Here is a 13,069-nt window from a genome sequence, read left to right as displayed (position 1 = left end):
TAATATTTTATGAAATTCTGCACATAACAATTTTTTTCACACTGAGTAAAATGTAAAAAACTATATTCATAAAATACCACAGGAGATAGATTTCCTCTTCAAAAGAAGTATTTTCAGAATAAATAAAACATGACAAGGAATTCCTAATATACACAAAAGCGGTTCTCACCCGATCTTCCTTCTTAGGCAATTGATCCTTGATTAGAGTCTTGGTTCGTCTGAGAAACCACCCAGACATCTTTCTTGCGAGCCTCTGCATGGCCTTTCGGCCAGTAGCTAGTTCCCTTTTTGTTGCTGTGTGTCTCTGACCATGTTCTACTGGGTCAGAAAACTGCTTCTTGAAGTGGATCCTGCTACCTAATAGTCCTGGCACAGCCCTTTATAAAGGCAATAAGAAAAATGTTAAGGCTTTATTAAACTATATAAGAAACAGACTTCTTTTTGCTCTTAAGAAATACACTAAGTCACGTGTTTATTAAGGATAACTAACAAAAGGCAAGAAAGCAGAATGTTCTTTATGACAATTTCAGTGAATAACTATAAGATGATGGGACTGGTAAATTACTTCAGATATTTACTTCAGGGACCAAGAGTAATATATAAAGCTGGGTTTTCATGGGACTCTTTACTGTGCATATTATGTTAGGGATAAAACACCTCTGTAAACAGAAACTAATTTTTTCAGAAACACATAATTAGGAAAAAAAGGTTAAGAAAGTAGAACATAATTTTCTAAACTCACCAGTCCATAACACACCACAATTCTTTCATGTTGTTCTGAAGAATGGTTCCAGTGAGGCCAATTCGGACATTACATTTTAAAGCTTTCATAATTTCTGTTACTCTAGCCTTTGGATTCTTGATTCTATGAGCTTCATCTACAATGATAGCTGACCATTCCAAACTACAAAGTGAGACAAAAAGGAAAAAAGGTTGAAAAAATGTCCCTTTCTTAGTCTATATAATTTTAGCCAGTTTTCTCTACCAAAGTTTTGGAGTTTTTCTTCTTTACTCTCTGATGATTCCACAGAATTTTCACTTAGTTGTTTAAATGATCACAAGTTTGGACAACCCATGAAAATAAAAGGTGTAGGGAGACAAAAGGGCAGAGATTTAGGGACAATGAAAAGAAATAACTCATTTAAACATGACTAAAATCACAAAAGGAATCTTTTAAATAAAAGAAAAAAGAAAAATAAATATAAAATAAGCAAAACTTATAATGCTAACTACGAATGAAAATATCAATATAAACTCATGATTTCTACAAAGCTGCACTACATAGCTCTGCCTGCTAAAAAGGTTTAGGATTGATTATTACCCCAACAGCAATGAACAACCACAGTGGTCAATCCACTAAAAGGAAGCAGGATCCCACGGAGAAATAGTTGGTTTCAGGTATGCAGCAAGGGAGACTGAGAAAGTACAGATGCTTTCAAAGACAAATGGGGGCATGTCCAAAGAACACAGGAGCAAAGCTAATTTAAAAATTAAAGCATCATTAAAAATAATGACCATACGGTAGTGTAAAACACTGAATATATAAAAATCCAAGGGTTGTATGAAAAAATTCACTTTAGACTCTTATCTCATGCCATATATAAAAAGTAACTCAAAATAGGTTGTAGACCTAAAAAAAGAGCTAAATTATAAAACTTATAAAATGCAGGAAGACTTCTTATGACTTTGGGTTAGAGAAAAATTTCTTAGATCTATGACACCAAAAGCATGGTCAATAAAAAAAACTTGATAAGTTGAACGTCATCAAAGTTAAAAAAACTTTTGCTCTTCCAGACATCACTAAGAAAATGAAAAGACATAATACAGCCATGCTACAGAGAAAATATTTGCAAATCATAATCTGATAAAAGAATTTGCATACAGAATTATATAAAGAGCTACTACAACTCAACAGAAGTTAAAACAATCCAATTAAAAGATGCTAAAATATTTTAACAGACACTTCACCAAAGAAGATGTATAAAGGCCAATAAGCACATTAAAAGTTCATAATTAGAAAAAAAAAAAAAAAGGAGAGAGAGATACCACCACAAACCTATCTGACTGGCAATCAGGAAAGAGTGACAAAATTAAGTGTTTTCAAGGAAAACTGGACACACTGCTTTTGGCAAAGTATAGACATTTTTTAAAACCACTTTGGCTCTTTCTTAAAATGTTAAAACTCCTTACACCACTCAGCAATTTCATTCCTAGATATCTTTCCCAGAGAAATAAAAAATTTACATTTACTCAAAGATTTGTACATGAATGTTCACAGCAGCATTATTCATAATAGCCTCAAACTGGAAACAATCTAAACATCCATCCATTAGCTAAACAAAATGAGGTATATACAATAGTACTGTTCAACAATAAAAAGGAATAAACTACTGAAACGTGTTATAGGAGGAACCTCAAAAATGCTAAGTGAAAGAACCCTGATACAAAAGACTACATATTGTATGAAATTTACATGAAATCTCCAGAAAAGACAATTCTATAGAGACAGAAAGCAGATAAGTGGTTGCCTAGACCAAGCTGCAGTCCATGGGGTCACGAAGAGTCAGATACGACTGAGCGACTTCACTTTCACTTTTCACTTGCATGCTTTGGAGAAGGAAATGGCAACCCACTCCAGTGTTCTTGCTTGGAGAATCCCAGGGACGGGGGAGCCTGGTGGGCTGCCATCTATGGGGTCACACAGAGTCGGACACGACTGAAGTGACTTAGCAGCAGCATCAGCAGAACTGGAGATGGGATCAAAGACTGACTGAAAACAAAAAGCTGTTTGAGGTGATGAAAACGTTCTTAAACTGGGTTATGGTGATAACTGCACAGCTTTACAAATTTACTAAAAACCATTCTAGACTTAAAATGGGTACATTCTATGGCATATAAATTGCACCTCAATAATCTATAAGTCCACACTGATAATCAAAAAAAGGGGGCTGGGGAATGAGAGAGAAACTTTGTGGATGACCACCATACCAATGTGTTAGTCTGAAAATTGGAAATGGCAGCAAAAGAATCAAGCATTCACCTTGCTATGTCAGTTGAAACTGTGGATAATTTCTAAATGTAGGAGAATGCTGTTAATAAGTGTAAAAGAAATGATAAATTTAGGAAAACATTATTTTGAAAACCCAGTAAAATAACTGATTCAGACAACAATAATTTCTGAATGTTAATACCACTAAGCAAAAGGACTGAAGGACCAGAATATTAAACTAGTAGAAAAGTATAACCTCACAACTTACTTCCAACTGTAAAAGGAGAAACATACCTTTAAGATAAAGAGATCTGATGATCATCTCCTTAGCCTACAGGACAAACTTTGCAACCTTAATACTAGAACAACATGACATTAACATTTTCTGATGTAACATAATATGAAGTCCACAGTATGATTTATGAAGTATTCTAGTCAAAAATGTCTGATCTGAATCTAATTAAGCCTTTAGATCAAAATCAGCTTACCAAAATACATATGGTAGAGGAATACACAACTCTTTGAAAAAGCAATCAGACAAATCTGTGAGACACCCTAAGAGACAACTGGCCTGGTCTCCTCGAAATGTCTTACATTAGAAAATTAAAGTTGAGGGAATGCTCTACATTAGGAGAGACTAAACGGATTTAATAGTCAACACACATGTTAACTTATATCTCCCCCCCTGCAAAAAAAAGCACACATACAACCAGTGAATATAGGGATTGAGTATATAGATATTCATGTACTATCACTTCAATTTTTCTATAGATTTGCTCATTTTCTTAATATAAAGTTGAATAAAGGACAAGAGATTAAGAACAAAGGAAAAGAGGAAAAAACAATCACAAGATTTTAAAAGCAGGGAAGAAGATGAATAAAACAACTCATGAAACAGAGGAAGGAGTATCCCAAGCCAGTACCAGAGAAAGCCAAGAAACAATCTGATTAATGTTATTGAGTTCTTAAATGGTACGACCAGATGCCTATGGAAACTGGATTAGGTAAGTGTTCAACACTGACAAAATGTGGTTCACTGGAGGAGGGAATGTCAAACCCCTCCAGTATCCTTGTTGTGAGAAACCCATGAATAGTACGAAAGGCAAAAAGATACGAGGCTGAAAGATGAGCCCCCCAGGTCAGAAGGTGTCCAATATGCTACTAGGGAAAAGAGCAATTACTAATAGCTCCAGAGAATGAAGAGGCTGGGCCAAAGTAGAAATGATGCTCAGCTGTAATTGTGTCTGGTGCTGAAAGTAAAGTCAGATGTTGTAAAGAACGATATTGCATAGGAACCTGGAATGTTAGGTCCATGAATCAGGTAAACTGGATGTGCTCAAGCAGGAGATGGCAAAAATGAACATCGACATCTTGGGAATCAGTGAACTAAAATGGACGGGAATGGGCAAATTTAATTCAGTTCAGTTCAGTCGCTCAGTCATGTCTGACTCTTTGCAACCCCATGAACCACAGCATGCCAGGCCTCCCTGTCCATCATCAACTCCCAGAGTCCACCCAAACCCATGTCCATTGAGTCGGTGATGCCATCCAACCATCTCATCCTCTGTCGTCCCCTTCTCCTCCTACCTTCAATCTTTCCCAACATCAGGGTCTTTTCAAATGAGTCAGCTCTTCACATCAGGAGGCCAAAGTATTGGAGTTTCACCTTCAACATCAGTCCTTCCAAGAAACAGCAAGATTGATCTCCTTTAGAATGGACTGGTTGGATCTCCTTGCAGTCCAAGGAACTCTCAAGAGTCTTCTCCAACACCACAGTTCAAAAGCATCAATTCTTCGGCGCTCAGCTTTCTTTATAGTCCAACTCTCACATCCATATATGACCACTGGAAAAACCATAGCCTTGACTAGATAGACCTTTGTTGACAAAGTAATGTCTCTGCTTTTTAATATGCTATCTACGTTAGTCATAACTTTCCTTCCAAGGAGTAAGCGTCTTTAATTTCATGGCTGCAATCACCATCTGCAGTGATTCTGGAGCCCAGAAAAATAAAGTCATCCACTGTTTCCACTGTTTCCCCATCTATTTGCCATGAAATGATGGGACCGGATGCCACGATCTTAGTTTTCTGAATGTCGAATTTTAAGCCAAACTTTTCACTCTCCTCTTTCACTTTCATCAAGAGGCTCTTTAGTTCTTCTTCACTTTCTGCCATAGGGTGGTATCATCTGCATATCTGAGGTTATTGATATTTCTCCCGGCAATCTTGATTCCAATTCAGGTTATCATTGTATCTGCTACTGTGGTTAAGAATCCCTTGGAAGAAATGGAGTAACCCTTATAGTCAACAAAAGTCTGAAATGCAGCACTTGGATGCAATCACAAAAACAATAGATCTTGGCTGTTTCTAAAGCAAACCATTTCAACATCATAGTAATCCAAGTCTATGTCCTAACCACTAATGCCAAATGGTTCTGTGAAGACCTAAAAGACCTTCTAGAACTAAGATCAAAAAATGACATCTTTTTCATCTTAGGGGATTGGAATGCAAAAGCAGGAAGTCAAGAGATACCTGGAGTGAAAGGCAAGTTTGGCCTTGGAGTACAAAATGAAGCAGGACAGAGATTAATAGAGTTTTGTCAAAACAACACGCTGGTCATAGCAAACACCCTCTTCTAACAACACAAGAGACAACTTTATACATGGACATCACCAGATGGTCAATACTGAAATCAGGTTGATTATAGTCTTTGCAGCTGAAGATGGAGAAACTCTATACAGTCAGCAAAAACAAGACCAGGAACTGACTATGGCTCAGATCATCAGCTCCATATTGCAAAATTCAGGCTTAAATTGAAGAAAGTAGGGAAAACCACTAGGCATTCAGGTATGACCTAAATCTAAACCCTTATGATTATACAGTAGAGGTGATGAAAACATTCTAGGGATTAGATCTGATAGAGTACCGGAAGAACTATGGACAGAGGTTCGTAACATTGTACAGGAGGCAGTGACCAAAATCACAATAAGAAATAAAAAGAATGCAGAAAGGCAAAGTGGTTGTCTGAGCAAGCTTTACAAATAGCTGAAAAAAGAAGAGAAGTAAAGGCAAGGGAGAAAGGGAAAGATATACCCAACTTAATGCACAGTTTCAGAAAATGGCAAGGAGAGATAAGAAAGCCTTCTTAAGTGAACAATGCAGAGAAAGAGAGGAAAAGAATAGAATGTGAAAGACTGGACATCTTGCCAAGTAAATGATATACTAAGGGAACACTTCATGCAAGGATGAGCAAGATAAAGGAAAGAAACGGTAAGGAACTAACAAAAGTAAAAGAGATTAAGAAGAGGTGGCAAGAAGAACTATACAAAAAAGGTCTTAAAGAGTGGGATAACCACAATGGTGTGTTCACTCACTTAGAGCCAGACATCCTAGAATGTGAAGTCAACTAGGCCTTAGGACGCTTACTACAAACAAAGCTAGAGGAAGTGATAGAATTCCAGCTGAAGTATTTCAAATCCTAAAAGATGATGCTGCACTCAACATGCCAGCAAATTTAGAAAACTCAGCAATGGCTACCAGACTGGAAAAGGTTGGTTCTCATTTCAATCCCAAAGAAGGGCAATGCCGAAGAATGTTCAAACTATTATACAACTGCACTCATTTCACATGCTATCAAGGTAATGCTCAAAACCCTTCAGGTGAGGCGTGAGCAGTACATGAACCAAGAATTTTCAGATGAGTAAGATGGATTTAGAAAAGGCAGAGGAACCAGAGATCAAATTGCTAACATTTGTTGGATCATAGAGAAAGCAAGAGAATTCCAGAGAAACCTCTACTTCTGCTTCATTGACTATGCTAAGGACCTTGACTGTGTGGATGTCAATAAATTGTGGGAAATTCTTAAAGAGATGGGAAAACCAGACCTTACCTGTGTCCTGAGAAACCTTTATGCAGGTCAATAATCAATCGTTAGAACTGGAGATGGAACAACAGAATGGCTCAAAATTGGGAAAAGAGTATGACAAGGTTGTATGGTGTCACTCTGCTTATTTAACTTCTATGCAGAGTACATCAAGCAAAATGCTGGGCTGGATAAATCACAAGATGGAATCAAGATTGCCAGGAGAAATATTAATAACCTTAGATATGCAGATGAAACCATTCTAATGGCAGAAAGTGATGAGGAAGCAAAAAGCCTCTTGATGAGGGTGAAAGAGGAAAGTGAAAAAGCTGGCTTAAAACTAAACATTCAATAAACTAAAATCATGGCTTCTGGCCCCATCAGTTCATGGCAAACAGATATGGAAAAGGTGACAGATTTTATTTTCTTGGGCTCCAAAATCACTCTGGACAGTGAGTACAGCCATGAATTAAAAGACACTTGCTTCTTGGGAGGAAAGCTATGACAAATCTAGACAGTGTATTTACAACCAGAGACATCACTTTGCCAGCAAAGGTCCATATTCAAAGCTATGGTTCTTCCTTTAGTCATCCACCTATGTCAGAGGTGGACCATAAAGAAGACTAAGCACTGAAGAATTGATGCTTTCGAACCATGGTGCTGGAGAAGACTCTTGAGAGTCCCTTGGACAGCAAGGAAATCAAACCAGTCGATACTAAAGGAAATTAATCCTGAATATTCATTTGAAGGAATGATGCTGAAGCTCCAATATTTTGGCCACCTGATGGAAAGAGCTGACTCACTGGAAAAGACCCTGATGCTGGGAAAGACTGATGGCAAAAGGAAAGGGTCAGCAGAGGATGAGATGGTTAGATAGCATCACTGATTCCCAGGACTTGAATTTGAGCAAACTCTGGAAGACACTGAAGGATAGGGAAGCCTGGAACACCTAGTCCATGGGGTTGCAAAGAGTAGGACATGACTTAGTGCCTGAACAACCACAAAATGTTCAACAGTCTGTTTAAGAAGTTGTTGCATCTCCTATATACTATTCCCTATTACACAAACTATCCCAGCCAGGACACTGTAAAGCAAGCAATAGAAGTGCAAAATACAACAAAAGCATCATTTTTCATTATAGTAAATCAACAAGTGATGCTGAAAACTGAAATAAGTTTTAAGCTGCAGCATGAACGTGATCTTTGAGATATAAAAGTAAACACTAAAAAGATAAGTAAAAGAAGGTGACTGTCTCTGAAGAAAAGGCAATGGTTGTGGCAGACAGGAATGAACTATGTTCATATTTGGCTCTTGAAATAATATGCGTATACAACTTTGATAAAAATAAAGTAAAACATTAACAGTAATAACAAAAAGAGATACAGCTCCACTCCTATAGTGTTTATCTACTCTGTATATTGCCTATGATAAATCCTGGTCTATCATTTAGAACAGTCTCACAAAAATTACTTAGTATTTACTCAGATTGAATATAAATTATTTTGAATATTTGTCAAATAAAACTATTCGAACAAAGGAAAGCTGAATACCACATAAACAGACACTTTATATTTCTTATTTTATACAGAAACTTGATTTATATTTACATAACTCTACTTTGGAATTCTTATTTAATATTTATAACAGAAAATAACCATCTAATGCAATTATATGCCTGCAAGTGTAATAAGCACTAAAACACAGAAATTATCCTGTATCGAAGACCTCACAGTCTAAAGGGGTAGACAGTCAAATAAAAATTAAAATTGACTGGTGCTAAGATAAATAAACTTATTACATTTATCTAAATGTAGAATATCTCTTACATACTGAATTCAAAGTCAAGGTTTAAACCTCTTGTTCACCCCGACTTACTTGTTGCAGGCTTGTACAAGTTACTTAACTTCATGCCTCAGAGTGTTCCTGTCTTCTCACAGCATATACTAACAGGCAAACTTATGAGTTTGTAAATGGAGTAAAATAAAATCCTAGAGCTTACAAAACTGGTAGCTCTAAATCCACCACATTAAGTATAAATGAACTAAACACTCCAAATAAAAAGGCACAGATCATCCAAATGGATAAAAATGCAAGACCTGACAATATGCTAACCACAAGAGATTCACCTTAATGAACAGATAAAACTTAAAAGCTGGAAAATGATAAACATACAGTAAGGATAAGATTGTATTGTCTATATTAACATCAGAGAAAATTTCACGATTATAGACATAAAAGGAGCATTTTTAATGATAAAAGGGTCAATTCATAAGGAAAAAATACTAATCATTGATATGTGTGTGCCTGCAGTACAAGAGACCCGGGTTCGATCCCTGGGTTGGGAAGATCCCCTGGAGAAGGAAATGGCAACCCACTCCACTATCCTTGCCTGGAAAATCTCATGGACAGAGGAACCTGGTGGACTGCAGTCCATGGGGTCGCAAAGAGTCGGGCACGACTGAGCGACTAACACAAACACACAATACCTAAGTACAGAGCTTCAAAATATATGAATTGAAAACTGACTGAAATAAAAGGAGAAATAAATCTATAATTGTAATTGAAGATTTCAATATTCCTCTCCTAGAAACTGTAAACCAACTGGGAAGAAAATCAGTAAAGACAGAGAATGCTTGAACAATGCCTAACCAAATTGACTTTACTGATATTTGAAAGTGAAAGTGAAGTCGCTCAGTCGTGTTCGACTCTTTGCGACCCATGGACTATAGCCTACCAGGCTTCTCCGTCCATGGGATTCTCCAGGTAAGAATACTGGAGTGGGTTACCATTTCCTTCTCCAGGGGATCTTCCCGACCCAGGGATCGAACCCGGGTCTCCTGCATTGGAGGCAGACGCTTTAACCTCTGAGCCCTACAGAACAGTACATCCAACAATTATAGAAAAAAACACTTTTTTTCAAGTGTATATAGATCAGATAAAGGCAAATTATATTGTAATGGGATACCACTATACACACTAAAAACAAAAAGATTATACCAAATATTGGTGAGTATATGAAGCAAATGAACTCTAATAGTTTGCTAGCTGGAGTAAAATGATACAATCACTCTGGAAAAATGGCTTCTCAGTTTCTTCAAATTTAAACTTATACTCACCATATAATCCAGAAATCCCACTCTCAGGAATTTATCCAAGAGAAATTACAATGTATGTCAAAGAAGTCTTACACATAAATATTACTTAAATGTTTACTTTTAATAACCAAAACCAGAAAACCCAAACATCTATCCTTAAATGAATAACAAAGTGTGATATATTCATAAAATGCAATACAATTCAGCATTAAACAGAATGATCACTGATACATTCAATAACACAGCAGATTCTCAAAAACATGATGATGAGCAAAGATGCCAGACACAACATCTCTGGGGGCTTGAATTCCAAAATCAAAGTGTTGGCAGGTTTGGTTTCCATTGAGGTCTGTCTCCTATGCTTGGGCTTCCCTGGTGGCTCAGCTGGCAAAGAATCTGCCTTCAATGCAGGAGACATGGATTCAATCCCTGGGTTGGGAAGATTCCCTGAAAAAGGCAACAACTACCCACTCCAATATTCCAGCCTGGAGAATTCCATGGACTATATAGTCCATGGGGTCACAAAGAGTCTGACATGACCAAGCAACTTTCACTTTCTTTTCACGCCTATGCTTAGAGACTACTGCCCTCTTGCTACATACATCTTCCTGAATTGTTTCTTGTGTATACAAGCTCCTGACACATCCTTCTCTTCTTCCAAGGACAATCAGTCAGACTGGCCTCAGTCCCCACCTTAATGTATCATTTTAACTTAATTACCTTTGGTTATATTCCAAGGTCCTTGGAGTTGGGACTGGAACAAGCCTCTTAACTGGACTTTCACCATTCAATTTGGCTCTATTCTGCACAAACAGCAACATGATGACTTGTAAAATGCAAATCTGATCATTTTTTATCATAATAGTAATCCCCTGAAAACACTTCAAGGAGACTCTTATTGTTCTAAGAATAAAGATCAAAATCCTCTAAGAAGCTTTAAATAGTCTTATGATCTGTTCCTTGCTTACCACACTGGTGTTGTCTCCTGGCCACTTTCCTTTTACATTCTAGGTATAGTCATTACATGCACAAAGCATTAGAACTGCTTTCATTTACTAAAAAGTGCTGTGATCTTCGTTGTCAGGAGGCCTCTGCAAATGTCTGCTCCCTCTTGCTTGATTCTCCTGCTCTTACTCATCTTTCAGTCCTCAGGAAGCTCACAGATCATCTTCTCTGTGAAGCTCTCTGACTACTCTCCTCACTCTGCAGCAGTCAGGCTCCTCACGTGCTCCCATAACATCCTCTATTCCATATCATAGCACACACATGACTTCATAATTGACTGTATCTAGATTCCCCACTAAAATCTTAAAAATGTAGTTCTTTTGGGTACCTATAGTCTTGTTACAGTGGTTCTCAACATGTATATGTATTTTTTGCCACTCTACATTAACAGACTCCCATAAGTAAAATCATTCATGAAACTCACTATTTTAGTCTAGAGGCATCAAATACACAAAATATTGTACATGAGATTTAGGACAAGCCTTATTCATTAATAGGCACTGCTTGGAGAGGTAATAGAGGAAATAAAATAAGGAACTGTAGAAACCCTGACTCAGGTTTTCCTTTTTAGAAAATGAGTTAATTACTATAAACTGTCTATTTCAATAACTTTGAAATCAAATTAAATAATGCTGAAGAATATTTAGAGCTTAAAAAAATTTACAATATAAAGTGTTCAGTTGCTAAGTCATGTCCGACTCTTTGTAGCCCACCAGGCTCCTCTGTCCTTGGGATTATCCTGGCAAGAATACTGGGTAGGTTGCCATTTCCTCCTCCAGGGTTTCTTCCCAACCCAAAGGTCAAACCTGCGTCTCTTTCAACTCTGCAGATTATTTACCACTGAGCTGCCTGGAAAGCCCCACAATACAAAGAGATAAATACAACTGATATAAGCAGAATACTAATGCAATCACTCCCATTATTCTGATTACCTGTTAAGTTCGTCCAGACATAAGCGCAGTGTTTCATAAGTTGTTAGAACAATTTCACATTTCCTCTGTTTCACACGAATCAGTTCACTATCCTTTTTGTTACCATGTAAAATAGTGACTCTGAAATATCCCCAGGTGTCCAGCTCATCCTTCCAGTTGTAGAGGACAGAAAGAGGAGCAACTATTAAGAACATCTATAAGAAGAAGAAGAAGAAGAAGAAGAAAAATGCATGATATAATTTTTTAAAGGACAAAGAATTCCAAACTTAAAACACAATATCAACTATCCTATTCTTTGTTTTTTAACACTGTAGTTAAGTAAAAATACAATTGAGCAACTGAATATATCTAACTTAGAAGACCATCAAACATTACTTTATTGTTATTCTTAAGAAAAAAAAATAGATACCCAGCCCTGTCCAAAGTAACAGCTATTTTTTTATTTTCCCCCCAAAATGAGTTGAGGAATAAGAAAAAAATAATTCTCTGAAACAGAGAAGAGTATAGTCATGATCCCAATATTAACTGCAAGGGCCACACTGGTAACAGAAATATGCAAAGCAGGCCAGGTTGCTTTTCTTGAAATGTATGGTCTTCCAGAGCTGTCTTTCCGTTTCACTTTCCTAGTCCATTTCTTTACCCCCTCTTTCAGATACTATCAGTTGATGACCTGGAAAAGTAAAGCAATTAGAAGAAAACCTCTTCTGCTCTTACCACTAGATCAATAACCTACCTATATTTACTTCCATATTTTCTGCCCTCCCATCTATTACCATGGGTGTACTGCCCATGTCCTTATTTAGAGACAAACTCTGAACTTACATAGCGGCTCCCATTACTTCCTGTCAACCTGAAGTCAATGCTTAAGAAACTGGCCCCAATCTTCCCAACATAATTAAATTTTGCTTTTTAACAGAACACATATAAACACAAGCATGATCTAATATTTCTCAATAAATAAATCAAATTTATTGTTCTCAATAAAACAAAACAAATAAAAAAAACTTCTTCCTACATCTCTTTCAAGCTATTAAACTTATATCTCTCTCAAACTATCACCCATTACTTTAGTTTCTTTATAGCAGTGATCCTCAGGAGTTATCAGTACTTACTGTCTCTACTTACTCTCTTCCTGTTCTTTCTTAACTCATATAACTCCTAACCCATTGAGATTAACAACATATATC

The 13,069-nt window shown here is 36.9% G+C and overlaps 1 protein-coding gene across 2 annotated transcripts in view; it reads right to left on the bottom strand.

Annotated features, from left to right (window-relative positions):
- ERCC6L2 (ERCC excision repair 6 like 2) overlaps positions 1-13,069 on the bottom strand; it is a 151,092-nt gene that overhangs the window by 108,385 nt on the left and 29,638 nt on the right. For both annotated transcript variants that reach the window (XM_040245234.1, XM_040245244.1), the window contains exons 4-6: positions 11,883-12,076; positions 743-904; positions 170-377 (exon numbers count right to left, since the gene is read on the bottom strand). In XM_040245234.1, the coding sequence (XP_040101168.1) occupies positions 170-377; positions 743-904; positions 11,883-12,076 (564 nt within the window). The remainder of the gene's footprint in view (positions 1-169; positions 378-742; positions 905-11,882; positions 12,077-13,069) is intronic.

Source organism: Oryx dammah, unplaced genomic scaffold (genome assembly GCF_014754425.2).
Source record: "Oryx dammah isolate SB20612 unplaced genomic scaffold, SCBI_Odam_1.1 HiC_scaffold_1, whole genome shotgun sequence".
NCBI classification, from domain to species: Eukaryota; Metazoa; Chordata; class Mammalia; order Artiodactyla; family Bovidae; genus Oryx; species Oryx dammah.
This window is presented reverse-complemented; position numbering and strand designations above follow the sequence as displayed.